The following is a 24,048-nucleotide window of genomic DNA, read 5'->3' on the forward strand; positions in this document are numbered from 1 at the left end:
TTCTTATCCGACCAATCACAGTTGCCATTGTTTGCCACGGGCCCCAGTTCAACCACTCACCGCCTTCCAGTCGGAGCAAATGGCCGGTTTCCCGTCGGAAAAGTTGTGCCTAGGCATATCTACTCCACGAATTCCCCCCTGGGGGAAGCTTCGATGGTATCATACCTCTGAGCTTTCATGCGGGTCCTTTGGAAACAATATTGAAAATGGAAATGGCCTTCGCATTACTATCGTGATCCAATCTTGAATAGGTACATATTTCCCCGACCTCAAATCGTATACCGGAAAGCCGCATCGCCCTCAATGACCCGCTTTCCCCGGTCCGCCTGCTTATTACAGAACCGGAACCACGCACTCAAAACCAGAACCAGCAGGACGATGAGAATGTTACACCTGGTAAAACACAGTCAGTACACGAAGCCAATATGAGACAGAATAGGAGACCACATACGCGAGAGCAGCATATATTCCCGGTCGGTACTCGGGTGCGTCCTTTTCCCGAAACACCAAGCTACTCACGATACCACCGAGACCTCCAAAGCCTACAAGTGTAGCACTGGAGAAAGCCCGCGTCCACTGGCCGCGCACATTGTTCGCCTGGTATGCCATGCATGACGGGATATTAGCATTTGCACCGGCCACAGTGAAGAACACGCCCACGTAGCGGACAGCATCGCTCTTGGCGAATCCCATCATAGGCAGGCCAATGATGGCGAGCAGGGCGTTGAAGATCAGAATCGGTGCGCGCATGCGGTACTTATCGCCAACCCAGGCCGTGCCGTACATCACGATTCCTGCGAACCCATAGGGTGGAGCGACAAGGCATTGGGCTTCGCCGACGCCGAAGCCCATGCCGTTCATGAGGATGATGGGGAGGAAATAGGCAATGGCGTAAGTGACGGTAGTCAGACAGCTGGGATACGGTTAGCAGAAATCCAGGTCCGCTGGAAAGAAAACGCACAAGAAAATCATGGCAAAGCCCCAGATCTTAGCATCCATTCCGGGTTTTAGGAACTTCTTGAGAGAGAAGGCTTCCATGTCTCCATCATTTCGGTCCTTGTTAATGCGGCGAACGACCCATGCGCATTCTCTCTGGTTTAGGAAGCGCCAGGACTTGTGAGCGCGGTCAGGGAAGTCGACGAGGAAGAAATAGCACATGATGCCAATTACGCCGGTGATCTAGGCTTGTTAGCTCGCTGATTTCCTTTCGGTTGAACTAACTCTGCGTACCACTCCCTCGAGGATGAAAATCCATCTCCAGCCGGTCAACCCTTCCCTTCCGTGCAATTGCATCAGACCGAAGGCAAGGATACCCGCCAACGCAGAAGCGACACATCCAATGAGATAGAAAACGGAGAATCGCTTTTGGACATCATCTTTGAAGAGTTAGCACTTTGCAGTCACTTGGAAGGATGTCTTCTAGCGATCTCTCTTACATTGGGTATACCAGCAAGATAGTAAGTAGACACAGCCAGGGAAGTAACCAGCTTCCAGCACACCCAAAAGCACACGGGTTCCCATCAACGAGCCCCAGTCCTGGACGAAACCCATTCCTGCGACGGTCAATAAACCAAGTAATGTTGAGAAAGAAGAAAGTCCTTACAATCATGATCCCCGCCCAGCATACAATAATCGAGGACAGGAAATAAGTTGGGCCAATTTTTCGAATAATGACCGTCATCGGGGGCTGGAAGATAATATAGGGCACGAAGAACATCAAGACGATAATGGACTATTCAAAAGTTAGCTATCGCCAGTAAAATGTGACCGATGTGTATAACCATACATAGCGCTCGCCGACATGGAGATGCAATTCTTCTTTCAGCCTATTCAGAGGTCAGCCATCATCGCACACAATTCTCCTTCACGGCAATGTTTTTACCCTGCAACAGCAGCCATGCTCAGATTCGTGCGGTCCATGAGCGAAATGCAATAAGCCAATCCAGTCATGGTCACCAGACGAAGATCAATTCGTCGAATGATCTTTTTCTGTTCCTGAGGAGTGAACTCATCATCTTCGTCGTAGCTAGGAGGACTCTTCCCCGCGATATCCTCGATGCGGTCCTCAGCAGGCGGTTTCTCATCGATGGGAGTCATGGACGCCATGGTGATATGTCCAAGACTGAATTGGAGTATACAATAGACAGGTAAGATGTAGAAGAAAGCAATAAAAGAGGTTGAGAAGGAAAAAAATAAATTTAATCGACTTTGGTTAGAAATAGAAGACGAAGCTGCAGCCTTATCTAGAAAACGACAAGACCAGCAAGGATAAGTATATCCAAGTAGGGATATACCCCCGACATAATGGCATCCGTTCTTAAACCAGCCATTCAAGATCGACGGTCGCCTATTACAGCCCGCTTCAAGCTGCCCAGGAAAATCCCCAAGGAACAAGACCCATCGAGAACGCAATAGCCGAGAGAAAGTGGCCAAGTGCCTCGGGACAAGTACAACTACCGTAGGAGAACGGCATTCTCAGAGATATTGACCGAAACAAAGGAGGGGGAAGTCACCCCACTTAGTGAGAGCCTGTACGAGTCATCTGTTGCGCATTGAACTGGTTAGAGTCGGTGGCGGCTGCTTTGGGGGGACAATCCGGGGAGCAATGGGGGAAGGAAATGCGGGGGAAGGTACTTGGCAACTTGGCAGGCGCGTTGACTACGTGATACACTTTGGTCTCCCCTATTTGGCTTCGAATCTTGTTTGGAAGACTTTTAATTTGATAGAGATGTCACTGTTGTGGGGACTGGAGATGATCTGTCCTATTCCTTGCCAATGTTGCTTGGTTAGGGTTCTGTCTTTGATTCACGCACTTTGCAATTGTTCTTAGCAGGCAAAAAATTCCCCAAAACACCTTGTTTGCCTCTTAAATACCAAGCCAAGTAAGGAGGCATCTATTGATTGATCTCGTACTTGTCGGGTCAAAAAGTACCATTTGGGCAGAGTTCTGGCCAAGGGTTAGCTATGAGTTTAGGGAACTTTAACATTCCATCCCTAGATGGCTTTTGACATGTCGAAGCTCAAACCCTGACCGGTCACTCCGAAAGTGTAAATTTCCCATGTGGAAAAAGCCTCTAATGATCCTGGGGTGATCCCCGGTATAATCGTGGTATGACTAGATAGCGTTGCCGTATATGGTGATATCATCATGCAGAATGCGGTAACACAGCCTATACCTAGCTATTCAACCAGTCTAGGGCTTCTATTGCAAAGGTTAGCCCTTAGTACAGCCCCACTATAGCCGTGTCTGTCATTTGACGCCATGTGGTGCTTTCAAGTATCCACCTTAAAAGAGTCGTTATAAGGATCCGGAGCCAGAATATAGAAAGCCTTGACCATACTATTGGGAATTAAATCTCAATTCTTTTGTTTTTCATACCTCGGTTCAACCTCCTAAGCTAATCTCGTCAACGGTAACTTCCATTATCCTCGTATTCCTCCTCTTCTTCGTCCTCTTCCAAAAGCAGACTCTCGCGTTCTTCCTCATCCACCCGGTTCTGCCCTCCCATCTGTCTCACAGACACGAAAACAAAAATCACGAGTGCTGTTCCAACGACAAATCCGGCAACTGCCAAGATAATATTGATTGGAATTGGGTTTCCATCAAACTTATGATGTGTCAATGCGTCGAGTCCGTACTGAGAGAAGTTTGCGATTCCCGAGAGGCAAATGATGGCGCCGTACACACGCCCAAACGTGGCAAAGCCGAAGACTTTAGTAGCATAATCACTAGAGCCAAGATTAGCAGGTGGAGTATAGCAGTGAGAGGGGGAGGGAAGCAACATACGACATGGCCGAGTAATAGAGAGGTCGGAGTAGGACGAAGAGCAAAACGGTCACATAACCAGCCCAAACTGCCGGAATGGAGTTTAGCACACCAATGACCGTGGTGAAAAGCACAATTATGCCAAGCATCGTTGGCACACTAAGGCGATCAAGCAGGAACCCGATCACGGGCGTGAAGAGAACACCCCCAACTGGCAGTGCGACGTCGAAAAGGGCACCTATCTTGTCTGCCTTTTGGGCCGATCCGAGCATGTACTCATACTGCGAGCGAATCGTCGCGATAAAGTAGTTCATGCGAATCATCTGCAAAACAGTCATCAGCGTGATCAGGATGAACCAGGGCGTAGCCATCTGCCTGTGCGCCGGCAGGCCGTGCAATACACCCCAGACCCAACTTGTCTGTTGGCGATCCTCTTCTCGATCCGCACGCATCTGCCGTTCATCTCTATCGCCGAGAACCTCGTCGATCTGGCGGATCTTTTTCTGTCGCCGCTCCGCTCGCTTTTTCCGCACCTGGTTTAGCTCCGCCGTGCTCTGGATCTCATCATCAGAGTCGTGGACATCGCGGGTAGCATCTTCGGCCCTTTCCATTTTGTTTTCCAATTGCAGGGTCGAGACATAGTCGCGCGCTGGCATGATGGTCACCAATGCGATGAACACACATGCGGGGACTATCAGATATCCCAGAAAGAACTTATCTGGGGTGAAAGATTTGCCGGAAGCCTCATATATGAGCCGGTAGAAGAGGAACACAGCGGCAGAGGCATCGAAGGCACCAGTCACCAGCGCGACGATCGTCCCCGCATATCTGGGGAACGCGTTTGCGATCTGGAACGAGGGGACAAATAAAAAGGTACCAGCCAGAGCGAGAAAGAAATTCCCCGCGATATAGCCATCGAAGCCAGGCTTACGGAATGCAAAGGCCATGATGACACCGCCGACAGCCAGCAACAGGCAAGAAATGAACCAGCAGACGCGTGATCCATATCGATCCAAAATCGTCCCAACTGGAAGAGCCGATACATTAGCTGTTATCGAAGCAATGGTGAAGAACAGGTTGAGCCTGGCAGTTGATTAGCAAGCATAGCTCGAGATGGTCTGTGCGACAAACACACCTAAGGTCCTGCTGTGAGCATAGCTCAAGCCCTTCATCTATTTCGGCAGGAGTGCAATGCCCATGGTAAACGCCTTCCTCCACGAGGACAGGCTTGAGCGCTGCGAAGCCAAACACGATCCCCGACGCGCTCCAGCACGCGAGCACGGTGACGACGACCTGGGCTTGATGGGGGTCAGCAGTTTGTCTCACACTGGGCGGAAGAGCACAGACCTATTCTCTTTGCGGAGGAATGTTTGTACGCTGGTGTTCCAGGCCGCGTTTCTGCGACCGGGATGGCGTCGCTAGGTTGGATGACATCGTAGCTGATTTTTCGGCGAATGGGAGCGAAGTCATAGTCCTCAACTAGGTCTGGTTCGAGTTCGCGATCAATGCCGTCGATGGCAGAAACATGCTGCACCAGGGACATTGCTCTGTGTTGAACAGATGAGGTGTTGTGGAGGGGAAGTTGGCCTTATCGTGGCAAAAACTTGATTCTTTCCCCCTCGCGCTTGACTCCTTATTTATGCAGGGCAGCTTCTACCCATATAGTATATATCTAGCATATGTAATGTCTTTTGACAGTTTATTTTTTATTTACATGTAGATAGCTACTTGTGTTATTGTCATGCTTAATATAAGCCATGGCACCTCCAATTTCGAAGTTACTAGAACTACCTGGGTACCTTCCAAGGTTCATTTAGATAATAGTTTACGGATAAGACAAGCTAGTTCCCAGTTCCGATTCGCTGGGGATTCGCCCAGATTGCCGCTGAGGTCAGGACCTTGGAAGCTTTTTTCCCTCGCTTTGGTCCAATCACAATTAATATAACCTAGAAGACCTCTCATTTTGTGGAGTTCCTGAATTAAGGTGAACGCATCCATGGATCATCCTCGATTTGGCTACATATGGACTTTACCTGGGTATACTCCATAAATTATTGTATTTCTACGCCTGACCAATCACATTCTAATATATGACAGAAAATCTCTAGCACATAATATACATCGAAACGCCCTTGGCCATATACTATAGTTATTAAAATCGATACCCCTTCTCAGGCCGTGGCAGACGATTTCTCCTTCTTGATTGACCTCCATTCCATCGTCAATGCAGGGACAATCATCAGACAAGACACAGCCACGGCAACAATGAATGACTGCCGAAGGCCATCATTGTATAAAGCCAGAACCTGGGTCAACTTCTCAGCCGGGACAGCATCAGAGAGACCCGTTGCCCCAGCCGCCAGGATCTTGGTAACATCAATTCCCTGGATGTGGGGTAGGTTTGTTCCGAGGTAATTCTGGAAGAGCGACTGGGCGACAGCAATAAAGACAGCACCACCGAGGGACTGCGCAAAGAACATGAGGGAGATACCAATGGAGACCTCATCCATAGGAAGAATAGTCTGCGCGGCCATGGAGGGCTGCTGCATTCCTGTGCCGATACCGATACCAAACAACACCTGGTACCCGATCCAGGCAGCGTGGTTGGTGTCCACCTTGAAGGTCGTCATCAACCCTGCGCCCGTTGACATGAGAATCGCTGCAACGAACATCCACGGAACATAATATCCCGTTGCAGTGATGATTGAACCGGAGAGGATGGATCCCACAACAAGCGCCAGCACCATGGGGATCGTATCGATGCCGGACTTCACAGCTGATGTGCCGCGCACGCCCTGGAACCAGAGTGGGAGTGTGTACAGCATAGATATGAGCCCTCCACCCACACACAGGGCATAGACGACTCCGCTGATGATGCTGCGCTGGTTGAAGATATGAGGCGGCACCGTTGCATCCTTCTTAAGGCGGATCTGCACGCCGATAAAGGCAATCATCAGGATTCCTGCAATGACAAACAGAGCGATGATTCGCCCGTTGCCCCAGGGGTAGGCCGTGCCGCCCCATTGCAGGGCGAGCAAGAAGCAGATGACAGAGGGCAGGAAGAACACACTGCCCAGAGGGTCGAGGCGGAGGACTTTTCGCTTCCAGGTGCACGGCTGGGGCTTGTGGGGGACAGCCAGGAAAAGGAACAAGACAACCATGGTAAAACCGCCGATGGGCAGGTTGATGTAGAAGCACCAGCGCCATGTGACGTTGTCCGTAAACGCACCACCCATCAAAGGTCCGATGATTGACGAAATCCCAAAGACCGACCCCATCAGCCCGACGAAGATAGGCCGTTTGGCCAGCGGCACGATCTGTGCGATTATCACCGTTGCGCCGGAAAATATGCCTGCCGATCCAATACCCGCTATCGCCCGTCCCACAATGAAGGCCTTAGAGTTCGGCGCACCGCCGCAGATGGCCGATCCGACTTCAAAAATAAGGATGGCGATCAGGAAGACAGTCTTGGTCGAGTAGAAGGTGTACACCTTGCCCCAGGATAGCTGGGTGGCACAACTTGTCAGCAAATATGCACTTGCATACCAACTGAGATCGTCCAGAGCATTGAACTGGTTTGCGATTCGGGGGACTGCCGTGGCAATGATAGTGCGATCCTGTAGTGTCCCAAGTTATGTTAGTATAGATCCAGTGGGCAATAGAGAATACGACATTCATACCAGGGCAACCAAAAACATAGCGAACAGAATAGAAACAATAATAGCTATTAGCCGGGCCCCCGTTGGTAAATGAGTCTCATCTTCCTTGATCTCGGAGGGCTTCTCGGTGGTAGTCGAGACCTGGTCTGACTGCTGGTCGGGCTGCTCTTCGATCGATCGAGTCATTGTATAACACGAGAATTGTTAAATGGCAAACATATATCTTCGACTGATATAAACTGATAGACACCCAGGGGGGAAAGGCAGAGTTATATAATAATAGGTAGTTTGGGGTCTCGGGGGGTGAAGGTGCGTTCGGCGCCGAACAACATAGAGCAAATTTCAGTTCGGCGCCGAGTTAGAGAACGTAGTAACGCCCTTCGCTCCTTCTCGATCGTAGCTTATTATTTTGCCAATAATGCTTGGTGTTATCTCCACACTCTGTTGTCATCCTTGTTTTTATTTTTTTTAAGAGTGGAAAATGCAGCGTGCTGGTTACCGGGCTCATGCCTCCGAAACGGACAGGAATTCAATGCGTCGGAAGCCGAAAGAGCTCAAATTATGAAATTTGGGGTTGACTCCAGCATTTCCTTGATGAGGCTCAACTACCATCGACAGCCTCATGTCTTCGCTTGCGCTGTCGATAACCTGACAATGAGTCGCATAGTTGAGTTCTGTCGCCGTAACCCCAGGGACTCCTACGGCGGTGGGATCATAGCCCTACCGTATCACACAGGTGATACTGAAGGAGCTCCACGAATCTGTCACCAACCTAGGTCCCATTGATAGCCAGGGGCCACAAAGGACTGATAGCTTCCTGTAGCATTTTGACGACACTGAATCAACAGGCATGTTTTCTTTCAAGGGTAGCCACGATGCAGTACCGTCGTGATTGGTTCACCCTTCGATGCATAGACACTATGCACGAGTACCACTTCCACCTTGTACTAAGTTCCCGTGTTCCCTCTGGCCCAGTGTCTCAATGACCCCGACTTGCAACAATTCGTGCCAGGAACAGTGCAGATATTCCGCGCCAGATATCTTGTCCTAAGAACACAGAGGGGATGCAATTCCTGATAGAATCGTGCTGGCTTCTTGGAAACCGCTGAGAAACGCTCTCGGCCCCGTGCTCGATACAAACCAGCTTACCTGTCAATGGCGATATTATTATGGATTATTCCTATCTTCTTCGCACATTGTTTTGGATCGTTTCAATTCTTGGAGTATAATCCATGATCAATTCATACTGCTGCCGATAGTGTAGGTTGTACAACTATGGATCGTAGGTCATGTTCATTAACTCGGTGGGAAGCAGTAGATAGAAATAGGAACTATAGTCGCTTCTGGCTTGTCGAGAGCCGGTCCACATGGACCTCGAGTCGCATCTTTGTCATCTGTCAAGCCGTCCGCGGGTGGATTACCACTTGTCCAGGTTCCGTGGGTCATAGACAGGAACAGGGCATATCTACCTAGGTAAGTACATAGGTGCTTATGTGAACGCACACCGGCCTTGTTTACATATGCAGCTTTTAGGCACAGCTTTTAGGCACGCAGAAAGAATTTAAAATTCAAAAGGTCAGATAGCAGAAAGAGAACGGAGAAATATAACAAATCAAATTCTTCCATTTTATAGAAGCCAAGAGTTAATATAAAAATGCCCGTTCCCACTGGATGATGGGTATGACGTATGTTGGCCCGACGCCAATGACGTAGGCCTGGGGCACCCGTTATATGTCAACATGGCTGATCACTTTTCATTTTTACCTGTTCTATATTGTCGATTGGTATTCTTTTACTTAGCATCTTCTTGGGTTGACATTTGAAACGAGAATAATCTGCAAGAAGCCGAGTTGCACCAACAACAAACGCAGTACACCGGTTCAAAAACCGTAAAAGGAAAGCAGCACAAACAACACAATGGCCAACATATCAATTAGTGCCCCCGGTTTGAGCAGCGGCGGATTTCTTTACAATAATGGCAACAATAATGCTCGACTATGCGTCACAGCCGAGACCGAAGATTTTGACATGGAAATCATCAAGAACTGGCAAGAGGAAGGATTCGATGTCGTATACCTCCCTTATAACGGCGGGGGGAAAGACTATGCTCGCCGGCTGCAGTCTGTAAAGGACGGTCTCGGTGTAGGCGAAAACTACGCCGTGGTCGGTACGCACAGGACTCCCTCTGAACATTATAAACTCTGAGTATGATGAACAGACTGACCAAATTCTTAGCCTACGGCGACGCCGCGGACTACTGCCTCGACTACTACATTAATTCCGTCAACGCCAGTCGACTCTGTGCCCTGGTCGCCTACTACCCTAGCTTAATCCCCGACACGCGATCACGATTCCCACTCTCACTCCAAGTCCTCGTACACTTGGCAGGCGAGACTGTGGACGTACTTGTTCAGCCCGCCGCGCTTGGTTTGCAAGGAAAGAAACGCCGACAGACGCGGCCGATCAATGCCGGTATTGGGACCGGAGAGCGTTTGGACCTGGCGTACCCGGCGTTTACGTATGACAATGCCGTGCCCGGGTTTGCGGAGACGGACCTGGAGGAATATGACCATCGGGCGGCGGATCTAGCCTGGACGCGGACTTTGAAGGTCTTACGAAAGGGATATTCCAGAGATCCGGATTACGAGCAGCGGTATGAACAGCATGTGGAGGGTAAGTTGCAAGCGCAGAGGGATCGAGGGATGGCGGGCTGATTCTCTGTTAGGCAAGTTTTTCTCGTCGAACGTCGGGAAAACGATGGATGGTTATGTTCAGCACAAAACCCCGGGTGTGACCTATACGCCGACAATCAGCGGAGGGATCGGGAAAAAGGCGTTGCGCCATTTCTATGAACAATACTTCATCGGCAAACTGCCCCCATCCATGCGCCTCCGACTGCTATCTCGTACCACAGGACCCGACCGCATCGTGGATGAGCTGTACGTCAGCTACGAGCACACACAGGAGGTACCATGGATGCTACCTGGTGTCCCGCCGACAAACAAGCGAGTCGAGATCATCCTCGTGAGTATTGTCAGTATGCGCGCCGGCCGTCTTTACTCCGAGCACGTATACTGGGACCAAGCCAGCGTCCTCGTTCAAGTCGGTCTTCTGGACCCCAAGCTGCTGCCAGATGGAGTGCAGGGTGTCGATCGACTGCCTGTTGTTGGGCGCGAAGCTGCTCGTCGCATCCTCCATGAGGACACGGAGCTTGAACAGGAAGACTACCATAACAAGATGATCCGTCGAGCGCGTGCCCGCGCAAGAAGAAGCATGAATCAGAGTTCCCGCGCGTCGCAGGCTGGCGATGACCCTGGTGCTGACCTGAAAAGTGACGTGGAGCAGTCGTTGCCTGACAGGAGTCGAAATAAGGGCAAGGCTGTTCAAAAAACCAACCCTGCTAGTCTGCAGCGGACAGCCACAGAAAAGGCTGAGCACGAGGATGATGATGGCGCTGATACAGAGACAGAGTTTAGTGCAAAGGCTAGGCCGGAGACTGGCAATCAAGCTGCCTATGTTGAGGATGGGGGAGACGACAGTGCCGAGAACGGGTCTAAGCAGACATGACTTCCCACTCCTATCTCCCTTTGTCGGGACGACCACGAGGACATACCCATGTCCCTTGCTCTTCCTCTAAAGGAGACCAAGTCGACGATTCATAAGCTCAGTTGGGAATGTTCTTTCGATTTTTTAGGTGACTGTTTCTTGATTATGAGTGATGTTGTGCATGTCAATCTCTTCTGTTTAGCGTTAATAGTTGTCACTATTTTGGATACGATGATATTTCAGGCATCCATAGCGACAACCGAGTTGAAGCTTACAATGTAAGCCACTATAGGTATCAGCCATGGATACCTACCTAGGTAGGTACTACAAGACCAGAATATGTAAACATCCAAAGAGAGTACCGATGATGGCAACTTCCCAAATTAGAGGTTAATAACCCGGATGATAAGAGTAGCAATAGTCCGCAAATCCCGAACAGGCAGTTGCAACCGCCACTGACGGTGCATCACAAAGCCGTCCAAAATGAGAAAAAGGCTTTATTTTCAGACATAAATAGACAGAGCTTACAAAATCACCTCCGAAATTGGAGATGCAGAGATTTGTATGCGAGAAAAAGCCTCATTTTCATAGAATCGAGGGATAGCTGATAGAACTGTACCTTATTAAGGCGACTATAATCCCGATAATTCAACCTTGGAAGGATTTTAATTCTTCTACCGCTTTTAATGCAGGCCTCTCGGCCAAAACCAGGCATTAAGGCATCAGTGGTTGCGGTAAAGACGTTTGCGCCTTATTTCCTAAGGCGTTCCACCGGCGATAGATAGATCGGACTGGTTCATTAGGAGAGGGTCCGACTGCGTCCACTCATTTCGTTGCAGAGACCAGAAGGGAATCCCAACGAGCTCTTACGGTGACAGTGGCGCTCCTGAACTGTTGGGAAGTTGTTGATCATGGCGGGAAGGCCCTTGTGACGTCCTGACTGATCGGTCAACTGACCCGTGGACAACCTTGGAATGCTTCCCGAGTTGGTTCTCCAAGCATCGTGATTGTGGACTCTCTCAAAGACTTCACCAAATAGTCTTAATTGCACCTCAAACTCCTATTCGAATCACAGATCGAATTGCCACTGACGATCCTGTCAATTCTCTTTGCTCATTTTGAGTATTCAAGACAGTAAACAAAATATCCGAAAGCTTTCTTGCCATATAGTCGTAACAATATTTCCTGACCATGTGTAACCCTGAAAAGGAACAGTATTTTCAGCCCATAAGCTGACACCACCACCATCACCACCAAGCTGCTTGGATTCAATCAGGCTAAATGGCTCGTTCTTCGTAGCTCACTTTACTTCAAATTACTCACTCATGGGTCCTCGCCTAACTCACGCTGAACTGCAAACTTGACAGCCTCCAGGACATCCTCACAAACTTTCCTAGGAGGATATTGCGGCGTCTTGTTATCTTGGTAGACACCCGTCTTGACCAAGATGGAGAACCAGTCAGTATCACTGATCTGGTTGTACTCATTGGTACCTCGGATATCGGACTCGGGCGTGTCGCCCACGAAATAAACGGTGGCTGGCGGTTGATCAATACCGTACGTCTCCTTGCGCCATTCGCGAAGCAGTCTTGTCGCGAAACCGAATGTTCCGAGGTGCGGTTTGCCAAATGCGACGGTAGTCAGCTCCTTACCAGTGAGTTCCTTGTAAAGAGCCTCTATAGACGTCCGCAGTGCGCCCATTCCCAGGCGCGAGTGCTCATGAGAGGTGGACCACACGATGTCGTTGTGGGAAAAGTAAATAGGAGGACCCTCGTCAAAGGTCTCAGAGCGAGTCCCTAGGCGTCCATTCTTCGACATCAGAAGATCGAGGATGATCTGCTGGTCACCAGCCCAGTCTCTGCTGTCAGCGAATACGAATATAGCATCGATGGTGGTCTCGTCGAAATTTCTATCGCGGGAATTGCGATACTCTTCCTCCGTCAATTTCCGGAACGGCGTTGTGTCATGCTTGGACTTAATGATATCACCGGGGGTAACCACGTCTTTGAAACCATAGTCCTCTGCGACAAGGCGGCATTTTTCCCCCTCGCCACCTACCACGAGGACGGTTTGATACGCCTCGGCCATTTCGCGCATCGGTGTGTGTCCACAGATGAATTGTCCAGGTGAGACCTCCATCTGTAACTGGCGACTGAGGTCAATGCAGCGTTCTTCCTCCGTCTTCCCGCCGCCATTGGTGACGAAGATATACGGGCTTGGGATGAAGTTAATATGTGCATGTCGGGGAGAGAGAGGCGAAGTGTTTACATCTTTACTCCATACGGATTGTCTCCATTGATGTATTTCATCGCACCGATCGATTCTGGAAGTGCCTTCCCTCCTTTCAGGAGAACACCATCGATATCGAAGGCGATAGCGAATTTGTCTGTACTGCTTGGGTCTGGTTCAACCTCGGGGGTGGCCCTGTCAGAGGCCGTTTCATCGATGCTTTTCCTGGCTCTTTCCAGCCGCGTGGCGGTTCCGTTTGCATCGCACGGTGCCTTCATATCTTCGGGAGGAGCGATAACCGTTGGACCGCTGTACAGATCACATGGCTTAGCGTCGGCGGATGATAGCCTCCGCACGCTAGTGGATGTTGTTGCTGCCATGGTATGAACTGAAGGGGAATCTTTTGATATCCATTTGCTTGTGAAAGTATAGACGCCTGCATGAAGGTAACCATACTTTATACGATGAAACTGAGTCACGAGATCCGTCAGCATGTGGACCACCAGGATGTCATCATGACGAAATGTATTTGGTTCGTCCGCATCCGCAAACAAATCTGGTTCGTTCCAGATTTTGTAGGATAAACTGTGGGATGCGATAAATTACAATGCTATATCTCAACAATCGGGGCTTGTATCCATCCAGCATAGGTGGCAAACTTTACATAATGTTCTGTATGCCCAGGTGTTCATCTTGGTACTTGAATGGAAGCAGAGAAACCTGCATCAGGGTATCACACTGCGTCGGCGCTTTGACATTACAACCGCTTTCAGTCATTTTTGCTTCTTGTTGTTGCTCGCTGTTTCTCTGATATGTCATATTGGAGGAATAAGAAGAAGCACACAAAATATGGGCTTCTTTCCATGTATGAAGAGATTGGACAATTCCGATTTGATTTCCATTCCATAGTATTATCTTTGTCTCAAAAGACATGCGGTATAGATCTCTAATCTATAATCAACATATTCTGGGCGCCTTAAAATGGAGACTTGATGAGCAGTTCGGTATATACAACATAGGCGGTGGAGCCTACGGTGGGTCTGTAGTTGATAAGATAGACATGCGGAGTCTTCGGACTTAACCAATCACGCGTAGCGTGGGATGTCACCCTCAATGACACTTACATCCTGTTATACACACGAACACAGTAGTCAGTCAATTACGACCTTATTGTCCAAGAAATCTTAGCAGAAACCTGGTCACATTGGGGTCAAGGTACACCGCTTTGCAGTTACTATTTACATAGCGCTGACGTCGATGTCTCCCTGTATGGAACATACATGGATTGAACATCGCACGCCAGTTACCCCAAGGAGATCATCTAAGAGCTAAACTCACATTCGAACTCATGTGCATCGATTTAGCCCCCGAAATGTGTTCCTAGTGGGTCAAAGACGGAGTTCAACGCAATCTCACCCTGGCCCTGGCCAATATGGTGCGGCGGCATTCACGATTCCAGACTGGTCACAAACCTCGAGGTTATCCTGGGTTTAAACTGGACGAAACGCATGTCACGGGCCCAGTGTCCTTCCTGAATCCAACCTCCGCACACTACGAACTGAGCCAGCAAGCAGAAGACACTCATGCTCCCCCACAAATCGAGCGTCTCTGGCGATCCCGCGACAACAGAAAAGGCCGGCATGCTATTCGCATCGACACAGAAGCCTTGCCCCATGTACCGGGACTCACAACACCACCACTGACGCAGTCAGTCTCAGCGGTAGCCAAGATCATTCTCCGGATGGTGACTTACGTCCCTTACTGGGACATATCATATCTGGTCGCCATGAGCTTCACTATTGGGTCTGCAGTATTCATCGTCAATGGGTTCTTCGTCTGGCTACCGTTGGTGGACCGAAAGACCGAATTTCATGGTGAAATAACGATTGCCGGTGGCTGGACGGGTTTCGTCGGTGCGACTATTTTTGAACTCGGTGGTGTATTGCTGCTTCTTGAAGCTTTTAATACCAATCATACTGGATGTTTTGGCTGGGCGCTTGAGAGTGTCCTCGAGAAGACTATCGAGGATGGGATTCCTCAACATGCGATGAAAGAGATCAAGCCGAAGATGTCAGAGTGTGAGCATCACCATGCGAATCGGAAATCGTTTCTCCGGGAAAAGCACCATCATGCCAGTAACAATGTCCACTCTCACCTAGATGACACTGGTTACGTTACTTCATCGACAGATGGCAGGTCCTTCCGATGGATTCCATCGATGTCAGAATTGCGAACGCATTATTTTCATGAAATTGGCTTTATAGCTTCTTTTATCTTATTTGTTAGCGCAACGGTCTTCTGGATTGGTGCAATAGTTGGCATCCCTGTCATCTTCACGCACATAGGTCAGGGACTCATTGATGGCCTCTACTGGGGTACTACTACACTTGGTGGGACAGGATTCACTGTGAGTTCATTACTGTACATGCTTGAGACGCAGTCAAAGTGGTATGTTCCTGCTTGGCATGTTCTGGGCTGGCATATTGGACTCTGGAATCTAATTGGCAGTGTTGGGTTTACTCTTTGTGCTGCGCTGGGCCCGGCGAGTAGCAACTCTGGCGCGGATTATCAGTCGTCTCTCGCTACATTTTGGGGCTCACTAGCTTTCATGATAGGATCCATGATCCAGTGGTATGAGAGTTTGCAGAAGCATCCTGTTGAGAAAAAGTGATGATGAGCTTCAATCAAGGCATTGCATGAGAATTATAAGTAGATTTATGCTCGTAATATCCTGGGAAGGGTTCCATATGTATTATAGAGTAAAGCTGAATAGGGCTTAGCGTTGTTTTGGGGTACAGTCCAAGAAACAACATTGAATGTTGGACGTTGAAACCATGTGTGCTTTCGACTTTCACTGCAGTAACTGTGTAGAGGTGGCATTATACCGCTAAGGACTGGAGAGTTCATAGTGGAAGCTGAGTGAAAGGTAACTCCCTATAGGAAGTTATCCATGATATGTACCTAGGTACATATATAGGTAGAGTACATAATCCAAATTAAGCGCCCTTGGCGACAAAAGCGCCTGCATGGAAGCATCCAACCCCTCGCTGATTCTGATCCTTTCCTCACCAAGTGCTCAATCTTCCATACTCCTGATATCATTACATTCTGCAAAGGCATGGAGATAGGAAGCCAATTTCAGAAGGTGCATCTCCTTGCATTTGGAGGCATGTCCTTCATCTACCAGGTCGGCCCTGGTATTGTGGTCAAAGTCCCACGCAACGATGATTTTGCGAGAGAACAATTTCTTAACGAAATTCAGATCTATAAAGCTTTCTCCCAACATGCAGCCTGCGAATTTATTGTGCAGTGTTTCTACTCTACGGACGGCGGGATCTTCCTTGAGCATATGAGAAGTGATTCTCCCGAGACCTATGGTTACATAAGTATCTCTATTGATCAGGTGAATAGATGGATGTCTTTCCGCGCGTATCCAACAGAATCACACGTTCGACCGCACAACCTGGCTGGTTACCCATGTGGATAGATTGGAACCGCTGTATCTACGACTCGCATGGATGAATGATGTTACCCAAGCCATCGCTTTCCTGGAATCGCTTAATCTCGCCCACGGTGATCTCCGACCAGGGAATATTGTCCTCGACGGCGACAGAATCAAGGTGACGGATTTTGACAATTCAGCAGCGTTTGGGACACCGGTCATGATCTGCCACGAGCCGTGGAGAAGGGAGCTGAGGGCGGACGAAGGTGATTATAACGTGCCTGGTTGTATAGGCGGGCTACTGGGACCTCGGACCGAGCAATTTGCCCTTGGCTCCATATACTATTTCATCAACTACGGCATGGAAGTGTATGGATTTAAGAGTCTCACGGACAATTCGCGTGACCGTTATCTGGCGCTCAGGGATTTACTGCAGGCCATGCAGTTACCAGACTTGGACTCTGATCTAATGATCGACGAACTGATTCATAAGTGCTGGCATAACCAGTTTCCCACCATTGCAAGCTTAGCCGTGGCTACGAAGGCATTGTTCACCCAGAGATGTAGCGGGGAAGAAAGCAACGCCGTCAAAGAGGGAACCAACATCAAGCAAGCGATAGACGGAGGCGAGTCAGATGGCAATAGCCCCATCGGCAAGACTGCCGGCAACCTAACCGGATGCGGCGCTTCAGAAAAGGAATTTTGTCAAGACTTGGAGAAACATGGACTCTTTGACTTCCTTCGCTCGAAGTGATAGTGGAGCCAGTGGTTGAAACTTCTCAAATAGGACAAATTTCTAATTTCTCAAGCGGGTTAATCTTCTGGTGATTCTCGGAGTAGCAATAGTCCGAAGACTTATAGATGAACTGACTTGCACTGTGTCTATCCGGAGGCATAAGAAAGCAAATTTCTTCTCATTAAAAGCCGGACGCAAGATTTTATGGCAGGCTTGGCCCAACATGGATAAGGGTCCATTTTCCCACCCGTAACAAAGAAAGCTTGGTGACGTGTATAAAAAAGGCTGTTGCATAGGCCACTGCAACCAGCAACGATGCTCCTCATCCAAAAGATAATATATACCACTGATAGTATGAGCACTGAGCCCCTGCATCCACCAAGCCCATTCCATTTCTTTCATAACAACGCAGAAATAGGCAAAAATAACCATCGCCTCAGGCTTGCGCTGCTGGAAGTATCCAAAGTACTGATCCGAAACTGTCAACAGCCAAATAAATATATCAGCAGTCTCGCAGTTATGCGATCCAAGTTCATCGACTGTGGCGAACGACATTGCCAAATCATCGGTTGAGTCGTGATAGCACTGCAGTTCACTGGGATCCTGAACTGTATCCTGCAAGAGCTTTTTCAAGACGAGAAGAAAGGGCGGCGTGGCAATGGTAGACCGCGCGTCCCGAGCCAGCTTCCTTCGACGGCCCATCTCAAACATTGGCGCCAGCGGTCCCGTTCTGAGGGAGTCATCTGCCGACGCCAAGATATGTACTGTGCCACGAAACAGGGTCAACCACTCGATATCTCGATCACTATTTGCCCAGAAACCGCGTCTGATCCGCGGCTTGGCACAGGAGATAAAGCAGGTCAGGACGGAAAAGACATATATGCTTTGGCAGTTTTCTTTATTGATGTCTGGGAGGATAGCGGACACCATCTGTAAGGCGGTGTTATGGTGGAGCTCTGCCTGGGAGACATAATAGTCGTGGAATTCGGGCTTTATATGAGCCAGATGCAGGGCGGAAAGTGCGATAATGGCGCGGAATACGAATGGCGATGAGAAGCTGACTTGCGGAATTCGAATCTGCCATACAGTTTGCAGAACCGGATTGCGTGAAACTGTAAAACAGGTTGATGTAGAGAAGTGGTGGAGTAAAGCCATCTCGGCCATGCCCATTGGGGTGTTCTCCCCTGAGGGGGCGGGACTTGGGGCGCTGGAAGTGCCGAGACACACCGATGGCCTGGGCGCTCTGACGCCCTCGCCGAAGAGACATTGTACTCCGTGTTTGAGGCAGTTGTTACAGTGCGGCCTAGTTTCATCGCACTTTTGAACGTGTCAAAACAATTAAGATAGATTATCTTCTTTGAACCACTCACCTTTACCTTGCGGGTTTTGCACGGTTGGCAGCCGTTTCTAGACTTTGTGTGCGACCGGCGAGGCCCCATCTTACACCCGCGTTGACGGGACGGAAAGATAGGTCGATGTAGATATATGGATAAAGAGAAAGGTTGTAGTGTTTAGATCTCAATATATATGTAAATGTCTTGAGAAAAGAGTCTTTCTTTTTGGCCAAAACCGAAATCCATGTCGAATGCCAAAACGCTCCCGCTAGTGCTAGCGCCAGCCCCACAAAAAGATGTTCACCTAAAAATATCCCATACTCTCTTCATACTTCCAAGTTGTTGCCTTTCTGGTATGCATCTTTTTAATTATTACTGATATCAATCAGTTCCTTACCACTCTGAGACTCAGTGTCACCCGTGGTCGACCGGGGAGTCAACAATGTCTTCGGAGGGAAGATGTTGAAAGTGATCATAGTCAAGAACATCAGAGCAGCATCAAACACATAAAGGTACACTTCCGTCGACATAAGCGGTCCATCTGTACCGGTAATATACTCAACGGCACGGAAGATAGACCGAATCATGATGAACAGACTAGCCGTGTAGAGGATAATCAAACACTTTACCCATGGCACCGTGATAGCAGACATGGAAACGCAATCCCGGCACTTCCTGAGCCGGTAATGGAACACGCCAGCAGTCACGACGAAGAATCCAAAGAAGGCAATTTGGATGAAAAGACCGACAATGATGATATTTTGTCCGAGGGCAATCTTGGACTGGGTCTTTGCGGATGAGAGGAAACCACCGCCAGCGCCCTGGGCGAGGAACGAAATGACGTCTCCGCAAACAAAGATTTTGGTCAGCCATTTGACTCGGATGACAGAGAGCGAATCATGGCCGGTGGAGATGATTGAGCGGCCCAGGGTCATGTAGATGGATGCGGCGAAGAATGCTGGTGCGAGTAGGAGCAAGAGTGATTGCATGACATATGGGATTGTTGTCCAATTAGGGGTCTCTTGTGAGCTAAGATAGCGACCAACATAGCCGACAGCTTCAACTATAAGCAAGTTAGCCTTATGGCTTTGTTCATAAATGGGGTATATACTTACAGATCCCTCCGATAATGAAATGAATGAAGAACCATGCTCGACTCCGGACCGTTTGGAAAATGTGCACCAAGGTGGTTAATATGAAGAGAACAACGAAGATAATCGCCGCAACTGCCGACGGGTCATAGTGGTAGAAAGTGTGTATAGAGTCATTGGCCATGGCTTTGGTAGTCTGAATTGAGTAAAGGAGAAGACGTAGTTGGATCGTAAGAATAGTAACTGAAAGCTATGTTGACTATGGGTAATAGAGTCCATGTAGAGATTGTCAGACGCTTTTATAGCTATGTATCAATGTCAAAATGTCTGCAAGATCTAGTGCTGAGCCCTTGAAATCTATTTTGGTAGTTCACGTACTCGGGTTGGAATCCGAGAAGAAGTAGATAGCCCTGTTTCTAGAAGCTTATTTTGGGTGTGGATCCGGATTGTGGCTTGGCGTGAATCTAGGGTCTCTAGGCTACCGATTAAATCCTACTTCCTGCTTCTGTATTTTCGTGTGCAGATCAATTTTGAAACCGTTTTGGACAATAAAGCCATGGATGTTTGGAGATCAAGGATCCGAACCCGAAGTCCGAGGAAGAGTACAACGTCGGTCTCTGATTGGTCAATAAACCTCGGATTCGTAACTTTATTCTTCGTATTCGGGTTCGGATTATCCAGTCCTTCATCGATGCACATACAGATGTTGTTCGGTGAGGATGATAAGCTTACAATTATGCAGGTGCCTAGATCCACGGTTTAATATGTCAATTGGTCAATTGTTCTGCCTGAATAAGACTCAAACCTGTTCAACTTATCGAGGATATAATAGGATATAATCGTGCCAAGCTCACCAACATCTACCCGTGTGCCCCAGCAGGCCCCTGGATCCCATATTTGCAAATTATATTGTAGGTATCTTTTGTATGACAACTCTATACAAAGGGTACTTAACCATAATATGAACATAACTTCTAAGTCTTAGACTAGCTAAAGAAAAATAAAATGGCTAAGCCTAATATGAGCTTACTTAAATCAACCTACTAAAACTAATTCTAAAAATACATATGTATTATATAGAAGTGGAAAGGCACTTTAAAAAAACCACGTATAAATATTGCATAAAGATACAGTATGTACCCTTACATTACACACTTGGAATTTCTTGCTATAGTTACTAGTATATAATTAGGACACCATTTACGACATATACATATCTTTTCATATCACTAAACCTTTTCAACGGTCGAGGAAATTGATGTTCAACTTACGTTATGTTTAACTCAACTCTATACACCAGACACCTAATTTTGTAATCCAGTGATAATCTGGGATCAACTGGGCCACACCAATGACAAGTCTACGTCGAGCACGCGATATGTATGATAGACTGGGCCCAGCATGGTCTGAACTACCACATGGTCTTCCTGAAGTTGCCTGGTGAATAAATCAACACTAATGTACTACTGACCTGTCTGTGAATTGACCGTGTTTCGACTCACTTGGCACGGCCGTCCATTGAGGATCAATATGTCGCTAATTCTGATGAAGTGGCAAGGAATCGGCACGACCTCAGATCCACACTGTGACCCATCGTCCTTATCCCAACTGGGCAGTAGTGGATTTCCGTCCTCTTTGAGGAGGTAGTGATGATTTCCCTCATCGTGACGGCCAGAATCTGAAGGCTGATTAGTCCCTTCATTATCGTGGCTTACTGGCTCAAAGGTGGTGCGACGAACCAGCTGTGGCTCATCTGATTGATTTTCAGGTTATTTGGTCAGTAGGGCTTTTAAACAGTGTTAGGTGAGTATCCAGCTCTTACCCTCCGGAAAAAATGATAATTCCCTTCATCATCGTAGTAGCTCATATCTAAAACTAGATTTCTGGCTGGGAAGAGTGGCTTAGGTGGAGTTGATTGTTACCTAGGTATGTCCGAAGGAGATGCCATGCTCTTCCCTTTTCCGTTTCGTCTCGTCTCTTCAACTTTTTTATTTTTTTATTTTTATTTTTCTTACACTAGTGTGTGATTAATATGCATGGTTGTGTTTTCATACAGCCATCCATTTTCGCCCACTCCATACAAAAATCATGTTCGCCGGCAGTTGATCTCTCTACATAATCTTTCAGGTATTAATATCTAAATATGTCAGTAATGCGATTGGCTCCAAGGTTGTAGATATTTTGAAGACGAACTTTGAAAGTTTTGTGGGATTATACCTCCACATCGTATTTTTCATGCATACGCGTGAAGCCCTGATAGGGTTACTTGGACACCAGATCAGATAGGGAGATTAGTCTGATCCTTTGCAAATGGGCCCTATAATGAAACGGTTGAAAAAGAAGCTGAAAACGAAAAAATTGTAGTCCATAAAAACCTTGGAATCATGTGTATACAATTTTGGAAGAACATTTAAACGCGCTCCACCCCTACACTGCTAGCAACTTTGTCGTCTTCCTGTTGCTCAGTCTGAATATTTCCATAAGCCTTGATTTCTGCCGCCATCTTCCTCGCCTGATCAACTGGGTCCCCGCCCCGAGCGAAGATCAAATCGATATCCTCAAGACGCAGGTTGCTAGTCTCGGGGTAATAGAAGTAGATCACAGGAACGAAAAGAAAGTTGGTGATCATGAAGATCAAGTACGCTTTCCATTGGATGCGATTGATAATCACAGGCGTGATCATGACAACGGTGAAGTTCCAAAGCCAGTTGGAGCTGACACCGATCGCTGTTTCCCTTAGTTCGGGCTTCCAGAGGCAGGATCTCAGGTACGTATACCCACGGTACCGAGTTGATGGACATGCCATGGATGAGCATATACAGGAAAAAGAACGCGACAGATGCTTCGGCGTATGTCTTTCCGTTTGGTTCGTTGACTTGGGACAGCAATGCCGCTACCATCATCATGCATATTCCTAAACCCAAAGAGCCGATCATCATTGTCTTCCGGCGACCCATGCTGTCCAGTTTGAATGCTGGTAGGAGAGAACCGAGCATGAACATGATTTGGATGCAGCCACCCAAGATCAGGGAGAGTTGGCTAGTTAGCCCAACATTTGTTCTCAGCACAGCTAATACCGGTTAGCATAGGTATTGATTCAGCAAAATATCGATACATACTAGGCACGAAGTATACAACCAAGTTGATTCCCCCAACCTGGTTCATGAGCTGAATGCCCCAAGCGAGAAGTACTCGCTGGCCAGTCTTCACTTCATCGTTCCGGAAGATCTTCCAGAAAGACTGCTTGCTCACAGAGTCTTCCAGTTCAATGGCGGACACGATTCCTTTATGCTCATTGACGATGAACTCGTCTTCTGGCGCACGATCGTACACAGCACAGAGGACGTCCATGGCTTCTTGTTCCTGTCCGTGGTTCATGAGCCATCGAGGAGACTCCGGTAGGCCGAAGACCAACACGATGACGAAAATGGCGAAAACCATCTGCATGGCAACAGGCAGCCGCCAGGCGATAGGTCCGCTAACAAAGGACATACCAAAGTCGAACCAATATGCCAAAACGATTCCGACGGCGGTGAAGAGAACTTCTGAGGAAATGAGACGACCTCTGGTTTTACCCTCGCACATCTCTGCCAGAAGAAAGAGTGATGAGCACTTGCTTGGGTTAAGACGACTTCACGGAATTATATCTGGCTTACCGGCCTGGTACATGGGAACAGTGCTGGTCTTCAAGCCGGTGCCCGCACCAGTCACAATTCTTCCAATGATCAAATGTGGCACATTGAAGGCTGTGGTCTGCAAGATAGCACCGACAATTACCACACCCATTGCAAGCCAAATAGCTCTTCGGCGGCCGAGTGTTTCGCCGATGCAGAAGTTAACTAGCCGTGTCAGTCAATGTCCATCCCAATCAGGTACTCCATACAACTCACTCAAACAACCAAGAAGACACCCCAAATTGTAGCAACTGACAATGATACCCTCTTCCGAGTCATTGGGGTAGCCGAACTGTTTCCTCCAGTCTTCATTGCCGATAATGCCACTAAACACACCTTGGTCATAACCAAACAAAACGAAAGCCACAAGGCAGCAAGACGTGACAGCGACCTGAAGGGATCGACCCCTTCCATACCAAGTGCGCATGATGGCGTAGAAGTCAAGATCACAATTCGGGGTGGGGTATAAAGGATGCAGTGCAAGGGGCTACAGAAAAAAAATCAACCACTTAGCCGGGGGTTTTCCGGCATGTTTATAGTCTGCAGAACAGGCCCCGCTACGTACAGGGCC

The 24,048-nt window shown here is 48.3% G+C and overlaps 9 protein-coding genes across 9 annotated transcripts; 3 read left to right on the forward strand and 6 right to left on the reverse strand.

The window, feature by feature from the left end:
* Window positions 1-269: 269 nt before the first annotated feature.
* On the reverse strand, window positions 270-2,106 carry N7519_001757 (putative phthalate transporter; the record flags this gene model as incomplete). Its single annotated transcript, XM_057288535.1, has 8 exons — window positions 270-393; window positions 452-913; window positions 962-1,179; window positions 1,231-1,376; window positions 1,437-1,536; window positions 1,604-1,732; window positions 1,787-1,826; window positions 1,883-2,106. The coding sequence occupies 8 exons, from the start codon at window positions 2,104-2,106 to the stop codon at window positions 270-272; spliced, it is 1,443 nt and encodes a 480-aa protein (XP_057149737.1).
* A 1,301-nt stretch (window positions 2,107-3,407) lies between these two features.
* N7519_001758 (putative MFS transporter) lies at window positions 3,408-5,309 on the reverse strand (the record flags this gene model as incomplete). The annotated part of the gene is made up of 4 exons (XM_057288536.1): window positions 3,408-3,729; window positions 3,788-4,849; window positions 4,902-5,064; window positions 5,114-5,309. 4 exons carry the CDS (start codon window positions 5,307-5,309, stop codon window positions 3,408-3,410), a joined length of 1,743 nt encoding a protein of 580 aa, XP_057149738.1.
* Window positions 5,310-5,937: 628 nt separating this feature from the next.
* N7519_001759 (MDR family MFS transporter) lies at window positions 5,938-7,611 on the reverse strand (the record flags this gene model as incomplete). The annotated part of the gene is made up of 2 exons (XM_057288537.1): window positions 5,938-7,383; window positions 7,447-7,611. The coding sequence occupies 2 exons, from the start codon at window positions 7,609-7,611 to the stop codon at window positions 5,938-5,940; spliced, it is 1,611 nt and encodes a 536-aa protein (XP_057149739.1).
* Window positions 7,612-9,342: 1,731 nt separating this feature from the next.
* Window positions 9,343-10,992, forward strand: N7519_001760 (dienelactone hydrolase; the record flags this gene model as incomplete). Its single annotated transcript, XM_057288538.1, has 3 exons — window positions 9,343-9,592; window positions 9,661-10,098; window positions 10,151-10,992. The coding sequence occupies 3 exons, from the start codon at window positions 9,343-9,345 to the stop codon at window positions 10,990-10,992; spliced, it is 1,530 nt and encodes a 509-aa protein (XP_057149740.1).
* Window positions 10,993-12,294: 1,302 nt separating this feature from the next.
* Window positions 12,295-13,580, reverse strand: N7519_001761 (uncharacterized protein; the record flags this gene model as incomplete). Its single annotated transcript, XM_057288539.1, has 2 exons — window positions 12,295-13,186; window positions 13,240-13,580. 2 exons carry the CDS (start codon window positions 13,578-13,580, stop codon window positions 12,295-12,297), a joined length of 1,233 nt encoding a protein of 410 aa, XP_057149741.1.
* Window positions 13,581-14,632: 1,052 nt separating this feature from the next.
* N7519_001762 (uncharacterized protein) lies at window positions 14,633-15,871 on the forward strand (the record flags this gene model as incomplete). Its single annotated transcript, XM_057288540.1, has 1 exon — window positions 14,633-15,871. The coding sequence occupies one exon, from the start codon at window positions 14,633-14,635 to the stop codon at window positions 15,869-15,871; it is 1,239 nt and encodes a 412-aa protein (XP_057149742.1).
* A 447-nt stretch (window positions 15,872-16,318) lies between these two features.
* On the forward strand, window positions 16,319-17,396 carry N7519_001763 (uncharacterized protein; the record flags this gene model as incomplete). The annotated part of the gene is made up of 2 exons (XM_057288541.1): window positions 16,319-16,556; window positions 16,612-17,396. 2 exons carry the CDS (start codon window positions 16,319-16,321, stop codon window positions 17,394-17,396), a joined length of 1,023 nt encoding a protein of 340 aa, XP_057149743.1.
* A 1,681-nt stretch (window positions 17,397-19,077) lies between these two features.
* N7519_001764 (RTA1 domain-containing protein) lies at window positions 19,078-19,987 on the reverse strand (the record flags this gene model as incomplete). The annotated part of the gene is made up of 2 exons (XM_057288542.1): window positions 19,078-19,775; window positions 19,828-19,987. The coding sequence occupies 2 exons, from the start codon at window positions 19,985-19,987 to the stop codon at window positions 19,078-19,080; spliced, it is 858 nt and encodes a 285-aa protein (XP_057149744.1).
* A 2,226-nt stretch (window positions 19,988-22,213) lies between these two features.
* On the reverse strand, window positions 22,214-23,904 carry N7519_001765 (Major facilitator superfamily domain general substrate transporter; the record flags this gene model as incomplete). The annotated part of the gene is made up of 5 exons (XM_057288543.1): window positions 22,214-22,549; window positions 22,581-22,873; window positions 22,923-23,390; window positions 23,460-23,642; window positions 23,694-23,904. The coding sequence occupies 5 exons, from the start codon at window positions 23,902-23,904 to the stop codon at window positions 22,214-22,216; spliced, it is 1,491 nt and encodes a 496-aa protein (XP_057149745.1).
* Window positions 23,905-24,048: the final 144 nt, after the last annotated feature.

This window comes from Penicillium mononematosum (genome assembly GCF_028829835.1).
Source record: "Penicillium mononematosum strain IBT 11891 chromosome Unknown utg000002l:1.0-8112719.0:1.0-8118358.0, whole genome shotgun sequence".
In the NCBI taxonomy this organism is placed as follows: domain Eukaryota; kingdom Fungi; phylum Ascomycota; class Eurotiomycetes; order Eurotiales; family Aspergillaceae; genus Penicillium; species Penicillium mononematosum.